This window comes from Olea europaea, chromosome 18 (assembly GCF_002742605.1).
Source record: "Olea europaea var. sylvestris chromosome 18, O_europaea_v1, whole genome shotgun sequence".
Classification (NCBI taxonomy): domain Eukaryota; kingdom Viridiplantae; phylum Streptophyta; class Magnoliopsida; order Lamiales; family Oleaceae; genus Olea; species Olea europaea.
Window position 1 is genome coordinate 26,715,867 of NC_036254.1, and position 17,602 is coordinate 26,733,468.

At 31.7% G+C, this 17,602-nt stretch overlaps 1 protein-coding gene across 2 annotated transcripts; it reads right to left on the reverse strand.

The window, feature by feature from the left end:
• Window positions 1-1,567: 1,567 nt before the first annotated feature.
• LOC111368003 (heat shock 70 kDa protein 15-like) lies at window positions 1,568-10,031 on the reverse strand. 2 transcript variants are annotated; one of them, XM_022989163.1, is made up of 11 exons: window positions 9,887-10,031; window positions 7,715-8,945; window positions 6,975-7,202; window positions 6,760-6,855; window positions 6,502-6,667; window positions 6,226-6,275; window positions 2,986-3,180; window positions 2,748-2,894; window positions 2,501-2,650; window positions 2,266-2,396; window positions 1,629-2,061 (listed from the first exon to the last, which is right to left on the reverse strand). In XM_022989163.1, the coding sequence occupies exons 2-11, from the start codon at window positions 8,882-8,884 to the stop codon at window positions 1,860-1,862; spliced, it is 2,535 nt and encodes an 844-aa protein (XP_022844931.1). In that variant the 5' UTR covers window positions 8,885-8,945; window positions 9,887-10,031; the 3' UTR covers window positions 1,629-1,859. The 2 variants fall into 2 exon arrangements, with proteins under 2 accessions (XP_022844930.1, XP_022844931.1); XM_022989162.1 differs by lacking the exon at window positions 6,226-6,275 and having other exon boundaries at window positions 1,568-2,061; window positions 6,452-6,667.
• Between the last annotated feature and the right edge of the window lie 7,571 nt (window positions 10,032-17,602).

The following is a 17,602-nucleotide window of genomic DNA, read 5'->3' on the forward strand; positions in this document are numbered from 1 at the left end:
TTTGCCCTGTCTAATAAAACGATTTTGACCTAATTGACGTCCAATGCATGGGTTTTTCAACTGAATCACCAGTCCTTTTCGAGTTTTAAAACACTACTTAATCGTCCTCAATATATCGTGAAATGTGGACTGGGATGATCTCCAACCAACTGAACATATTTCCATGGCTCATATATTGTCAATGGTAACATGCAAGTGTGCAACAATATTTTACTCGGCATTGGAAATAAATTGTAAGGTTTAGATATTCGATTGCCCTTTTTCGCTTTCTTAATGTGAAATTTACAATTCTTGATTTTTTGCTTAACGAAGTATTTTCATCAGATACCATATTAAAGGCATCAAGGAACATAAATTATTTCTCAAAACTATAATGTCACTGAATTTTACTGTCCTATTTTCCCTTTTTCTTTGTCCCGCCAATTTTTTCTTGACAGGCTATGTAATCAGACACATTTTCAACATAGTGTACGACTACATTACTTTTCATAATCGCTCACTAAGATAATTGCCCTACTTGACAATTTGTGATGTATTAATTTGGTAGTTTTTTTTTTTTTTTTTTTGCCTCACATATCAAATCATTAACCCTCACATACGTGTCACATGGAACAACGACATTAGTAAGTAACTACAAATAGCATTATTTTTACATTACTACTACAAATCAGAAAAATATCACTAGGTTCCATTAATACTTAACCCCAATCTGTGTATTTATCTATCATTCAGCCCCCGTTTGTTTATCATTTTTAAAAGAATGAAAATGAAAAATATAATCGTTACGGACTCCACACAAGAGATAGAAATTCAAATTTGATGGCTTGAAATGATAAATAACTGTCATATTTTTCATTTCAATGTTAAAAAAATGGGAACCAAACAGGAACTCAATGCATATATTGCATCGTAACTTATCAGGCATATAAGTGCTAACGACAACACCACATAAATCAGGACTAAGCACCCGTAAAATTGAATAGCATTACTCAAATCACAAATCTGCAATTCTAACTCGTTGCTCTGAAATTTTTTTCTATTTTTCATCTGATTATATACCATAAACCTTGTAAACAGTAATAAGGAGATTTTAAACATCAAAACTACAATTGAAAAGTCACTTATTCCACATAATTACAAAAACATTTATAAATTCCATTTGTTGACGACACCCAAAACCCTCAAAAGAATCAAATTTGAACTTGATGAAGTCCTCAATTTTGCGAACCCAAACCCGAAAATACTGGATCCAAATTTTCCAAGCGCAAATTAAAATCCAACCGAAAAAGAACAATGATACATATACGTTAAAATCCCAGAATGGGTTTATCTTCTTTATATGGTTTTAGAAACTAAAAATTGATGGAGAGTACAATAAATGTATAGTGTCAAAAATATACTGACGGGACAACAAATTTCGACTTTATTCGCGAACATTTCCTATTAATGTTGACTATCAGAAATGAAATATCACATCCGTGAACATAAAATATAAAAAGCCTCTCTTTAACGAAAACAAAATCTAATTTAATTGGAAAATCAAAATCAAATACAGAAAGAAAGTCTATATCAGAAATGGGAAATTTTAATCAATAAACATCAGGACAGGTCATTTTTGTGCAGAAGAATACGCAGGCAAAGGAATATCATATCATAGTCATTTAGGTTCTCTCTCACAAACCCTTCTGTAAAACAGGATTATAGAGATATACATTATCCAAAGAAACAAGTTCCAGCAAACATATCGCAGCCACAAAAAAGTTCCAGTCGCTGATTGCTACTCGTACAGACGAGGCCATACAAGCCCAGCAAGAAATATAGATATAGCAACAGGACAAACACATTATGCAGCAATTGGGTCACTCTTGAGACTTATCGGTTTCCATGGGCTCCGTGGATGATGCTTCATTTCTAGATTCATCAGTGTTCTGGCCAGGGCTTGAGTTAGGGTTCTCTGCTCCATGAGATTGGGACTCGCCTCCTTGAGAGGATGCTGGTGAGGGTGCTTCAGGAGTAGCTGGCTTCACCGGCTTTGGCTTCATCATTATTGGCCTGCAAAGCCTGCCAAGGCAAGTTGTATTTTCATTAGAGACCAAATAGTTTGTAATTTACTAGAACAAAAACAAACAGGCGTACTAGCAAGCTATTTAGCATCTTCCCCACCATGCCGCAAAGACACAAAAATAGCATTTAGACAATAGACGGCAAACCCACAACTTAATAGAAAATGGCTCATAATTACTCGACGGTTAAATGAAAGAATACCTATCGAGAGCTTCAGCTTTTTTCCTGACATCAGCGGACAAAAGAACTTGCATTGCATACTTGGGAAGTGCATCCTGCTGCTGCTTTTTCTCTCTTAGCCAAGCCTCTGCTTCGACGCATTCATTCAAAACCTGGTACAGTGATGTAAAGTAAATCACAATCCATTAACAGTAGTACCAGTTATAACACACGAGCCTACTTCTGAGGAGGAAGGGGAGTGCGCCAGAGAGGATACCTTTTGCTTATCTGCCATATCAATGTGATCAAATTTTGGATCATTTGACATTGCAGCCTCTCTGTAACTGTTGATGCAATAAATAAGTTGATCAATTACAGGTCCCCTCTCCATATGCTCCTTGTATCGCAACTCAATGGGATCACCTAGCTGCAGGATATTTGACACATTCTTAAAATGATGTCCTCTCATATGAAGGTCAGAAATTAAAGACGCAGTAATCACTAACAAATAAACACAAGACTACCTTCTTGAGTTCCTCCAGTTTAGCAATATAGACACCTTTGGTTTCATCCTCACCATCCTCGTACAACCAATCTTCCACCTCTTGGAGTTTAGCCATTAACGGTTCTCTCTCTGAATCCACTACGAACTCTTGATATTTGTCAGTAAGCTACAGAATCAAAAGAACGGTCAATACTTTTATAGTGAGCTTTCAATACCCAATAGTTAAAGTTCTAGCGTAACAACACTCCTAAACATACCTTATTCCGCATGTCATAAACATAAGCTTCCACAGCATTCTTTTTGTCCTTCGTTTCTTCCATAATACGGTCCTGCAAAGCCATCTCGAATTCCTTCTCTACCGCCTTTTGCACCTCTTCAGTTTCCATTCCTCCATACACAAGTTCTGAAACAGGCACACTAGTTCTCTTAACCTTTTTCTTGGGCACCTCTGCCTGATGAACATAAACAAAGGCAAAATCTTGAGTGAGAACACCACGAACAAACTAAAAAATATGACTATAAATCAACTCTGGAAAGTCAGGAGACTCCAGACAAATAGATATGGTACAAATGGAACCAACCTACCACTGAAAATATATAACATTTCATTCGTTTTATAGCTTATATTGCCAACAAAACATTAAATAATAACCAATCACGGCCAATGGTGAATCCAGTTTCGATTGGTTTCTTTTTTAAACCAAGCAATAAGACAAAAATATTGAACTTGTTATGACATTATTAATTGTATTATTAATTGTTCTCCCAATAAATTTTTTAACCATGAATTCTTTGTATGTTGACCTAATTTTTAATTTTGCCGATTACAATTTTAAAGAAGAAAAAAATACCAAACTTGTTCATCTTCACCCATCAAACACAGAGAATTCACTCTAATTTATAGCAAATACACTTAAAATTAAAATCAAACACAGATATACACGTCTCATCAAATTAAACATACTAAATTTATACAATCAAATTCACTGAAATTAACCAAGTCCAGAGAAAATTAAATATAAATATGCCTAAACATGTGAAAAAATATATATTAAAATTAGTGTATTAAGCAAGCTACAATAATATTAACAAGCATAGCCCCTGTTTAGTTTGAATTAAAATCTCAAGCCAAATTTAACAATTAATTTTAATTACAAGTTCATGGGACCACTTTACAACCATAAATTCCATCAACATGTAGCCCCTGTTTGACCCTATTCTCAAATAAATCATTTTCCTCTAAACTCAATTCCAACCACACAATATTTCAATAAAATAAATTTACAAGTAAATCTTAAAAAAATAAAAATAAATAAATAAATCTACTTATAAAAATTTACTAAAAATCTATTTTTAATCTACATCAAAAGGGTGAGATGTTCACACTATGTAGGGGATATTGGTGGGTTCGAGACCTAAGTGTCATTTTGTTAGCATATTTTGAAGTTTTAAATGTTCAAAAGGAAAAGAATTGTAAATATATAACTTCAAAATTAAAAAAAAATAAGAACACCAAAATACGGTGGGGCCAGGATCACCAATCGTCAAAACAATTAAGCATGGATCCGCAGGATATGCACATGCCGACAACACATCAAAGGAACGATTATTAAAAATAATTTTTATTAAAAGCGTAAAGCAAATAGAGAAATGGAGATGAACTTTGAGGAAGAAAACAATAAAAACACACAATCAAGATTTCTTACGAAAAAGGTAAATGAAGAAAAAAAAATTAACAAAAAGAGAAAGGATAAGTATATGTTCACTGGCCAAACGTTAATGTTCAATAGAATGGGCCATAAATTTTGAAAAAGAACACACACAAGTATACTCTACATTTAATGCGCCAAACCTTCTTTAAACCCAATAAAAGGAGAAACCCAAATTAGAAAACCCAATACCCAACTTCACGTTTACAATTTCATTTTTCATCCCCTCTTCACAAAGCACAAACTTCTCAAGCGTCAGCAATCTCAGGAAACCCTAATCTTGCAAAACTCAACATCAGTGATATCCTTCCAGCAACGCCAAACCCTTGGATGCTCTCCCATTCCCGTAAGGTTAGTATAATTTGTTCTTTTTTGTTACCATTATTTTGAAATGGATACGTCACATTGGTGCCTTCATAGAAAATAAAAAAGGACACGCCACGATGTTGTCACAAGTGATACATGTCGAGCACCAAAGCTCCAGCACCAGTGGTGTCAGTGCTTCTCAGAACTATATATCCAACCGATGGCATTGTTACTTCTTAGTACAAAAATAAAAGGATTTCACAGTTCTCAAACCACACCGAACATTGACCTTGCTAAATCACCAAGTCATCAGGCAAGCAATCAATCATTGGCGGACTCGTAAGTCATTATCAACGCCTTTGAATTTCTTAAAATTTTTAGTTGAACTCCTTCATCATTTACATGTTCTTTTAATTATAATTGAAAATTGAATGTTGTGGATAAAAATATTGAATTTTTTTTCAAATGCAATATATTAATATTAATAAAAATATTGTCAGTTTCTGAGATAGAATTAAAAAATTATATTTGTTAAATTTATGCTTGATTGATTAATTTGTCATTTGGAATCTCTGAATGGCTTATACATGTTTAGTTTCCTTTTTGTTCCATATAAAGCTATACACTAGTGGTTCAAAGCTTCTGCTAGATACAGAAGGTTGTGCCTGTGGGATCAAATCCCAACCAGAGGGTTTAACCAAAACAGCATCTAGTTCAATAACAATTCGATGGATGATCAGTCCCTACATACCAACCAGACCGGACTAGTGTCAGGTCCAGTCCTGGTTTAGTTAACTATGAAAGGATCCAGTATGTACCCTCTCTACCTCTGTCTCTCTCAGAAAGAGAGCACCAAATGAGACAATATAAAACCCAAGAACAGAAAACACCCTGCATGAAAAACAGGCATGTTAACATCATGATCATAAGAGAGGCTATGTCCAGCTTGCCTATAAAATTCATCAGCCTAAAATACAACCATATTTCGTGATTTTTCGAGCTTCTGATTGTATCATTCGTAAAATCCGCACGTACATGATAAATGAAGAGTTCAACTCTAGATTGCTAAGGTCCGTTTTCCTTCCTCACAAGAGGATTTCGTACACATCAAGTTGACAAAATAATGTTAAGAAAAGCATACATAAAAACAATCTTCCATTATAGCATGGTGGCATCAAAGCTAGTAAACCTAGAAATCTTCCATTATAGCATGGTGGCATCAAAGTTAGTAAACCTAGAAAGCAACATGTATATATATCCCTTCCAGAGAAATAAAATACACGACATGCAGAGAGAGAGAGAGAGATAAAGAGAGAGAGAGAGAGAGAAGGTTTGGCCCATGAAAAAGGAACTGTACAAGCCTGTAGCAATTGGTGAAAATGTGAAAAGCAGCAAAAATTCAGACCAGTTATTAGGGCAAGAAATCATAAACTCAGGAAAATACAGACAAAACTACAACTCTGACAGTCGTTGTTAACTCACCTTAGTGTCTGTTTCCATCTGAACAGGCTTATCCACTGGCTCAGGAACACCATAGAGAGAGAGAGAGAGAGAAGGTTTGGCCCATGAAAAAGGAACTGTACAAGCCTGTAGCAATTGGTGAAAATGTGAAAAGCAGCAAAAATTCAGACCAGTTATTAGGGCAAGAAATCATAAACTCAGGAAAATACAGACAAAACTACAACTCTGACAGTCGTTGTTAACTCACCTTAGTGTCTGTTTCCATCTGAACAGGCTTATCCACTGGCTCAGGAACACCATTTTCAGCTCCAGGGGCTTCAGTTTTAGCATCTTGCATATTTACATCGGAATCATTAGCACTCGGTGGCACAGAATCAACAGGAGCCTCGTTTGTTTCCATCTTGGTCGGTTTCTCCGCCGACTCTTTCACAACTGGAACTTCCACTTCTTCCTCTTCCAAAATCTGATACAAATATCAAGAAACTTCCGTTACATTCCAAAATTTGGATTTGCACGATCATAAAAAGTTAAAAGATCTTTCAAGAGATAACGTACAGTAGCTGACTCAACAGCGACAATTCCATGAAGATTTAGGCGAATTTTGACCTTCAGTTTCAACCGTTCACCATTCGTGGATTGGAAAGGTCCAATCTTGAGCCCAAAAAGATAAAAATAAAAAAGAAGCTGTGTCAGGTAGATACCAAAAAAATTGTCCAGGCTACCCCCTAAACAAATTGAATGGATCTTACAGGCATGCGCATATAAATTACCGTGTAAGTGCTAATCTTAGCCGGTGCCTGCAATTCGTTAACATCAGCATATTGAACGTCGATTGTGAAAGTCCCAGATCTGTAGAATGTAAGAGCCTTCATACTTGGTATCGGATTGCCCTTGGGGAACACAACAGTGATCTGCTGGTTATCCATGGGTCCATTCTGTGCATCTGGAGCAGAGCCTTTCCATGACAAGGCAATGGGAAATGGAAAGCTCTCATTGACCTGCAAAGAAAATGTTGACCAGATCTTAATCCAGATATCACGTAGTAATCTCCCCTAAATTTGGACAGAAAGATGGTTAGGCACAAAATGTCCTAAAATAAATTTAATCTAGTATCTTGCAAGAAGAATTAGTAATAGAGATGCATCAGTCCCCTAATAAATCTCTATAATGCACACTGTTAGATATCTTCCAAGGTAGCCTGTTCGAAGATATTAAACATAGAAAGAATACGTGCAACATGAGGCAGCAGTGAGGCAACTTTTCTAGAACTGCTACTCCAAACCACTATCTCCATCTCTATCACAAAACAGCACAGTTTGGACAGATTCACATTTTAAATGGATTTATAGAAATCCATAGCTGTTAACCATCATAGAAAATTCTCACCCTTTGATCTTTTATGTTTTTTTCTTTAATAACCATACGTCAGCTTCCATGTGCCTTCTTTGTGTGTTTGTGTAACTAAGTGTGAGAGAGAGAGAGAGAGCTTATCAATTATAAGAACCATTACCTGGAACTCACGAACTTTAAATGTGGGACTAAGAATAGCACATTCTAAAGCACATCCTTTGGCAACACTTTCACTGGCATTCATTGTACGCCTGGGCTCCTTCCCAAAAAACTCGGTCAATATCTTCATAATAGCAGGAACTCGAGAGCCTGAACCAACAACTTCAACTGTATGAATATTCTCAACAGTAAGTCCAGCTTCTGCAAGAGCTTTCTCCAATGGTTTCTTAACACGCTCCAATATTGGAACACTAATTTGCTCAAATTCCTCTCTCTTAATATGACCTCTGACATCCTTCTCATCCATCAAGCACTCAATGTTCAAAGGTGCCTCGGGATTTGCACTGAGAACCTTTTTCAACTTCTCACAAGCTGCACGAAGCCTGAGGCAAGCCCTGGCATTCTGGAAGACATCAATCTTGTATTCCTCCTTGAACTTTGCAGCAAAGTGTTGGAAAAGAACTTCATCAAAATCCCTTCCACCAAGGGACCTGTCAAAAGAATGGGCCAATATTTTCAGCTGACCTTTCTTTAGAGCAGCAATACAAACTTGCATACTTCCATGCCCAACATCAACAAAAGCAACATGTAACGGGTCATTCTCAGGTAAGTCAGTCTTGTAAATACCATAAGCTAAAGCCGTAGCAGTAGTCTCATGAATAAGTCTGAGAGGGTGCAATCCAGCTATTGTTGCAGCATCTATGACAGCTCTCCTCTGAAGGTCTGTGAAATAAACGGGTATACCAATGCAGCAATCTACAACCGCTGCTTTCAAATTCTTTTCAGCAATACTCTTCAAATCGGAAAGAACCATTCCCAAGACCTGGGTAGGTGTAAAAGTCCTCATTTCTCCCAAATAACGTGCATGAATCAAAGGATATCCATCAGGCCCTTCGGTCACAGAAAAGGGTAAGGCTTTGAGATCCTGCTGCAGCTCAGGATCTGAATACTGGCGTCCAATCAACCTCTTTATTTGGGATATTGTATTTTTGGGATTCATCATGCTCGATGCAGCTCCTGCTGTTCCAAGGAATCTCTGTTTGTCACCAAAGCATACGACAGCAGGAGTCTCACGCTTGGACTCATCATTAAGAACGACGTCAATACCTCTTTGCCTTGCAACAGCAACCACACAGCTCTCATTCCCAAAGTCAAAACCCACCACACTCATGTTTACTAGACTGGACAAAGTTGCAGCAGCGAGTGCCTCAAATTCAAAAAAACCAAATGACCTGATGAACATAAAGTCACATTTAACATTCATCAAACTCATCCACATCCAGTTATCTTTTCTATTTAGGACGAAGGCAACCATAAAAAACCCAAGACATTTTCCTAATATCTATGCAACATCATCACATATGTGCTCATACATCATATCAGTGATGACAAATAAAGATAACAACTTGACAATAATGGAAAAGCAGGACAACTCAGAGAGCTTTGAATGCAAAGATAATATAACTAGATACACTTCCCATCACATATTCATATTCAACCTCAATCTACTTTGGGCATCTTCAACCTTGCACCAAATTGATATAAAAACACCAATTTTGTACTAAAATCCACTCAATTGGTACACTAAAACACCGCCAATTTGATGCAGACAGTTGAAGAGGACCTCAATACATCATGATCCACATCTACTTCATGCATTGCGAGGTTCAAGATTGCGGTGTTAAAAAACACCACCAACTCAGTTAAAGTCGGAAACTGCCTCAAACTTATTCTGCCGCACATTTACAATTACATGTATGGATTGACATGAAAAGTACAGTGAAGTTAAGGTCATATTAAACAAAAATCAATTTTTTTCCCTTGTATATACACCTATTTCGTTATTTTCTTCTAACAATAATACCAAACGTGTTAAAATTAAGAAATTTCTAAAGTAGTATCAAATCAACAGACAACAGAAAAACAAAAGCTAGTAGAAGGCAATGTGCCTGCTGTATCCTCACAACCAAACCCACCATACTGGATCCACAAATTAAAAAAGAGAGGTAAAAAAACACATATCTAGAATTGGCACGTGTGTGTTAATTTGAAATTAATAACAATTTAAGTAAAAAAAAAAAAAAAACCGTAGACTAAAACACCATGATATCCTATTAGATCTGATAATTCTACATACAGAAAATAAGAAATCGAAATTCAAAAGAAACAGTACCTCAGAACAGATCGAGTGCAGGGCGGCGTCAGAGAGGATTTTCTAGAATTCTCTTCCGATTCGCAAGGGGAAAAAGAAAACTATTCAAAGTTGTTTGAATGTGTGTGGTTCTGTGTGGAAAATTCGAGCGAGTACTTATATGAATGTATACGCATTCTCGGCCGCTTCTAGAAAGATCTTCCTGTTGTGAGAGTTCGTTCGCATGTGGGCTTCTCGGGTCATGGACCTATGGCCCATGGCTATTAAAAAAATATTTTTTAAACACAAAAGCATGAACTATTTTACGAAAATGGCGATAGAAAGCGAGAAATACAATCGATCCAGCAAATGTTTACTGAGAAAGAAATTGTTAAAATTGATAAGTTTTGGGCCACTCAGTTCCTTTACGATGTAAAACAACAAAATTCACCATGAAAGTAAACAATTATTAGAAACTCACTACCACCTGACAACCATACAATACAATCAAGGAATCTATTGTAATTTAAGCGGGTGAAAGGTGATGTCACGATTCATAATACATAGAATTATTCAAACTTTTTACGATTCGCCAAACATGCATTATGAAAAAAATTTCATTTCATTCATCTCTTCAACTTAAATTAATTAGTGCATTTTGTCCCTAATGATATTTTTGTACAAGTATTCCATTAGGCTGCTTTGAAATAAGAGCAAATATTTTGTATAGAGTTGAATTATGTGTGCTCAATTTTTAGTTTTAATGGAATTGATTGTTTATTAAAACTTAATTTATTACGATTCCATATTAAGTTCATGCTTGAGCTCCATCTATATAACTTATTTTTTTTCAAACTTATTCTCAATTTTATACTATCAAATAAAATAATTTTTGACGTAAAACTTTTCTACTTATTAACAATACATTCTCCCAGGAAAATGCGTTTTTACATAATCTATTCTCAAATAATGGAGCTAAGACAAGGGCTCATTAGCGAGGCTAAAAAGACGACTTTTTAATTGCATGATATGTCAATGAGATGGTTTTGCATATATTGTTTTGAAAGTAGTCCAAGCTTCCTATAAGTCCTTGAGGAGGTAGATGAAGACTGAATGATTTCATTTAATAGAATTTGATCCTGATGACCCAAAAATGCAAAATAAAGGTTTGAATGATTTCATCAATTCCCGTTTGACTCTCATTTTTATCAAAATATTTCTTTTTAACAACACATTTTTCATTAAAATAATATTATACGTAAATCAAAAAAATTCCTTAATTTTCATCCACACATTTTCCATCAATCTACTATTCTAAAATTCATTCTTTAATAAAAATGGGTGTCAAACACCCAATTAGATTTTAGTGTTGCTGGAGGGCAATGGTGTGATTCATCCTAAAAAAAAAAATTGGCAGATCATATCCAACAACAAGGGTACAGAATTGAAGATGTTAAGAAGGGTAATTTGTGTTGGTTGATTTGAGATGAACTTAAGAAGTAATACCGAGGTAGAAAATTGATGAGAATGCAGAAGAAAATAGTAGACGTGTGATCGAAAAAAACCAAAAGAGGTTGTGGCATCGATGCCGGAAATAGTGACTGGTTGTGATGATGTCATCGGTAAGTGGACGATGACAGTGATGTTAGAGAGCGTGTTGACGACAGTTTTATCGATGGTTGAGGAATTTATTTGGTCTGCCATAGTTGCTAATACATGATCAATATTTTTTCTCACTCGACTTGAGCTCTAATACAGTATTATGATTTGAGATTTCATCTTAAAAATTCAACTTTCTTAAGAGAAGAAGCAGGAGTCTTTTATGTTGGAATATATTTTTATTATTATTCAATATGGGATTTATCGACCCCGCATCGGTGGGATGTGGATAGGAACAGGAAAGTCTTCGACTCGTGGGGATGTCGACGAGGAATGAGACATCCACTCTATTGCGATCCCTAAATGTCACGACTAAAAGAGGTCTCATTATTATTAGAGTATGTTTGATTGACTTTATTTTTCATTAAAAATATCATTTTTTCACCCAAATTCCTACTTTTGGAGCGTTCGATTGACAAATTTTTCATGAAAAATATTTTCCAACTTTTGATCACATAACCATATTTTTCTCAAAAATAAGAAAAAAAATTTCTTTGGGAATGGGTGGTCTTTATTTTTCATGTAATTCATTCTCTATTTATCTCTTATCTATCAACTCTCTCATCTATTCATCAATAAAAAATGGACAAGTATAATATTTTTTAGATTTAAAACTAAATCAACCAAACATATTTAATTACTAATTTCCACACAAATAATTGTCTAGGATTTATTTTTTCTATACAAATTTCATGCTTGCAATCAAACGTACCCTTAAATAATTTAAATCTTTAGTACGTTGTGTATATATAGTTAAATTGAACATCATTTCATTTTAAATATCATGTATTTTGAATTGTTAGAAGTTTTTTTTTAATTATTTAATTAATCTGTGCTCGGTGTTTGAATAGTTAATTGATTCTTTTGATTCTTCATTGTCTAATTATCAGTTGGATATATAAGAATGCTTAAAACGAAAAATCTTTGATTTTTTTTTAATATATATAAAAGAATTGGTCCGATATGGGAAATGCTTAAATTCTCTTAACTTGGACTTACATGATAAATCTTTCAGACGGCAATAGATTGGTTTCAAGTTGTCATCAATTTTGGGAATTGATCAATAATTGGATGATTGCTGAGGGGGGATTGTGAAACCTTGGTAATTAGTCACTTGAATCTTCGGCTTAATTTTCTAAAATTAGTTTCTTTAGACTTTAGTTTCAAGCCTTCCAAGCAAACTCAATTTTTCCCAACTAGGTTAAGTTAGAACCTGTTTGGGAGGGATTTTGAGAATTGATTTTTTGACCGTTAGGAGAAAAGTGAGATCTACTAATGATAGAAGAAATCAAATATGACGGCTGGAATAATAAATAACGGTCAAAAAATCGCTCCCAAATAAGCTGTTAATATTTAATTTAGATAATTTCATAAATATTCTTTATCTAGCTATCTTCAAGACCAATGTAACCAAAATGCAGTTGGTATAAAAGGAGCTTTAGTGTTGCTACTCTTCAACTACATATTGACATTTTTGAGCATTCCCATTCCAATTCCTATAATCCCATCATTAAATGTTCGATTAGTGACCAAATTCGTTTGGATTTTTTGGAAAAATATTATTTCCTTTATTGCACACGTTTTTATGTTATTTCCATCTTTAAGAAAATTGTTAGGCTTTTGATATGTTCCCTATATATAGTCGACTTTTCTTTAATAAGCCTTATTTATTACTGAAAGTTAGAATAATTGTGAGAAATATAATTGTTGTAATTCTTTATCCATTATAGTTGAATAAAATCTCCAATTCATCTACCTTATTAAATTCTTGTCCTTGTGTTTATCTTATTGTTGTGATCAATACTTCATGTTGTGTCGTATAACATCCTTTCGTGCCCAACATTAAAATCACATGAAATTTATGTAAGATGCAAACCAAGACATGCAATTACTAATTAGATATTCCATTGACACACAAGAAATTCATAATAATTCGTGGTTACATTCATAACTTCCATCACATTATAATTTACTAGTAGAATTTTTTGGCTTCCTTTCCGTTTAGTATCTTCACAAACCAAAATCACAAATATGTTTTTATGCATCCACGGGAAATACATGGAAAAGGCCTAAACAAAGAGGTCATTTTTCCAAAATAACTTTTGACTAATTTAGATACCTAAAATACCCCTCATTTTGAATATTGCATAATAAGTTAATATAATATAAAAATCTTGCATTTTAGTCCTTAAAATTAAATATTACTTGATAGATTTATTCTTTATAGATTTTTTTTATATTTTTTTGATATATTTGATTTTTTTCGGTCTAAGTAGCACCCTCTAATTGGTATCAGAGCCATAGAGATCATGTAAATTAAAATAAGAAAAATAGATAATTATTATAAATTAGAAGAAGGAAGAAGAAGTTATATATTTTTAAAACCTATTTCTAATTAATTAAAAATAATGACATTAACAATAGATAAAGATTTACCTAAAGAAATAAAAGAACAAATATTAGAAAAATTAATAATATGATTGATAAAAGAAATATTTATGTATGAAAAAATTATTAAAGAATATGAAGATGAAGGGATTAATTTATATTATAAAGAGAAGTATGAACAATAATACAATTTGAAATTGAATAAGTTACTTATAAAAATGGAAAAAATACAACAAGAAATACGAGATATAATGTTAATACTAGAAGGAATAAGAGTATTAAATAAAAGATAAATAATAAAATTAAATTGTGAAAGATTAAGACTTGAGAGTAAATATTTTTAATATAGTAAAAGAAGAAATGGTAAATACAGATATAGCTCATAGAAGATTTGGAATAATAATAAATAAAAAAGAAGATAAAAGATATAAATTGACTTATATGTTAGAAAGATGACCAGAAAAATTTAATATGTCAATAAGTGAATATATGGAAGAATTAAAGTCATTAATAAAAATGTTAATAAATGATGTACAAGATTTAAGAAATGAAGTAAAAGAAACAAGAAATGATATAAATATATTAAAATTTGAAATTAGAGAAATAAAAAATAATAATAAAAAGAAAAGAAAAGAAAATAGATAAAAAATTAATAGAAAAAGAAATGACTCGAATATGAAAGAAATATATTGAGAAAGAGAGTGTAGTAATAGAAACAAGAAGTATGGATGATAAATTTAGAAAAAAAAAATATTACCAAAAATATTAGAAGAAGAAGAATCTAGAGAAAAAATATTAGGAAAATTAAAATTATAAGAAAAAGAAGATAAAGATGAAAGAGGAATTAGACTTACTTATATAAAATTTTGATCAATTAAGTTTAAGTGATATAAGTGAATACCAAATTCTAATGAATACTGGAGGATGACCTAATTTAATAGGAACTTCTAAACAAGAATTACAAGATTTAGATAAAAGTCATGCACCTATATATAATAAATCATATAGGCAATTTTATGATAAAGTAATAGATAGACAACCAACTAAAGGAAATAAATATAGGGACATACTTGAATTAAATGATAATTATGATAAATTCATTAATCCTGGAGGAACAAAATTAGATTTAAATTGTAAAATAGATACTAAAAATGCCTTATTAATTTGGGCAGATTCATTGATATTATTCTTTTTATATAATAAAGATAACACATGGGAAAATACTGAAAGAAGAATAGATTTTTTAATAGCATCATTTGAAGGATATGTTAGAAATTGGTGGAAAAGAACAAGTAATGATACAAAAATATTAATAAAAAGAAATGTACAAACAGAAATAATAAAATCAGATAGACAATGTATAGAAAAGTGAGTAAAATATATTTCAGATGAACTTTTAGGAGAAAATTGGATACAAATGCTGAAAGAGAAGAAATAAGAGAAAAAGATAATACTAGAATTAAACTAATAAATTTAACAATATGTGATATGTGTAAAATTAAATAATATACTTGCGAATTTAGAAATTATTATTATGTTCAATTTTATAGTAATGAAAACCAAGAAGTATACCAAGATATATATTATAATAAATTACCAGGTTCATAAGAAATATATTTTAAAATAGAGTTTGAAAATTATGTTAGAGATAATGTTGGAATACCTAGAACTTTAGGTTCAAAAATAAATTTTTTATTTTAAAGACTTGCATATATGTGTCAACAAAGACAATTAATGAAAAAATCAGGAAAACTAATTAGAATATGTTGTGAAAATATAAAAAATCATATCCAATGGGAATGTAATCCTGAAAGAAGTGTTAATAAAAAAAAATATAAAAATAAAAAATTTAGAAATTTTAATAAAAAAATATATAACACCTAGAAGAAAATATTATAAAAGAAAAAATATCCCATATAGTCAACAGAAAAATAAAAGTCAATGTAAGTTTTGAAATTATGGAAAAATATGTCATATAAGCCCTGGTTGTGATAAAAAAGAAGGTTAAAATATTACAAAAAGAATATTTGGAAATAAAAAATGAATTAAGTGAAATATCGGATATTAAAGAATATTATAATCAAGAAGTTTATATAAGTGAAACAGAGGATAATGAATCAGAATCTGAATAAGGAAATAGAGGAAATAGAAAGTAATAGTATAAATATACAAGAATATGAAGGAATAGAAGGATATGGATTAAAAGTTACCTTTGATAACAATAAATTTATAAAATTACAAAAATTATCTTTAGATTTAAAAATAGGGAAATGAGAAGTTTTAGATAGAATTTGAAAAAGATAAAGAACAGCAATAGAAAAAATCATAAATGTAAAAACAACATAAATTAAATATTTTAACGAAAAATATGGTTGAAGAATTATTAACAAAGGTTAGTAAAAAACAAAGTGAAAAAATCCAATATGTTTATTTAGTAGGAATACAAATAATGTTTAAATCATTATTCAGAAAAGGGATACACTCACCCTTAACTATAACCTTACTTGATGGAAGAATAATAAATTTAAAAGATAGCCATTTAGGAACAATAGAAGGAAATCTGGCATATCAAAAAATAATGTTTACATGTTACCCAAAATGTTGTATATCATTGAAAAATAGAAACTTTAATGAAGTTTTAGGATTGCATTTTAAATTGTATAGAAATGATAACATGCAACCAGGTGATCAAATTATAACTATAGAGTATTAAGCTTTATATACATTTACCAATTCTAATTATGGAAACATTTATTCCAATAAACCTTATATTGAAATACATAAAGAATGTAAGGATATTAGCAAAATAATATAACCAAATAAACAAATAAGTTAATTCCAGAAGAATATGATTTTTGTATAACAAGAAATAAACTTGAAATAACAGAATTAAATGAAAGAGAATGTTCTAATAATATAACATTTAAGGATGGCAAATTAATCAAAAAGATCAAAAAGTCTTAGAATACCTAATAAAAACCAGTTAGAAGAATTTAATAATATAAAAGAAATAAAACTATATAGGAATGGTGGAAATTTGAAAATAGAAGAAGAATATTATAATGAAAGAGAAAATATAAATGGACTAAATATATTAATAGATACAGGAGCTAGTGAATGTCATATAGTTTCAATCAGAAATAAAGGATTAATAACTCAGAAAATTGATCCATATAGATATGTAAATTTTGATGGACAAATACATATTATAGATTTGGAAGTTAAGGTACTAATAAAAAAATGAGGAACAGATTTTTTAGTACCGTGTTATATAGATAAAAATATGGATATAAACCTTCATATACTTTTAGGAATGAGTTTTCTAAATGGATTAGAAGATTATAGTATAAAAAGAGAATGATTATATATAGTCCATAATGGACAAACTATATTATGTAAAAAGAACTAAATAAATAATCAGATAAGTTTTCTATTGGCTGTATATATACAAATTACTATTATAGAAATAAATATAATAACTTGTGCTTTAATAGATACAAGGAGTGATATAACAGTATTTAAAAGTTTTTTTAATAAAATCATGGAATGATAATAGTAACATAAAAATAACTAGAGTCACAGGAGAAAGTACCCTGATAATAAGTAGTGCTGATAAAGTTAGTCTAATTCTTGGAAGAAACCAAGTTACAATAAATAAAATTTATAAATATGATAAATCAGAGTGTGATATATTATTAGGAAATGACTTTA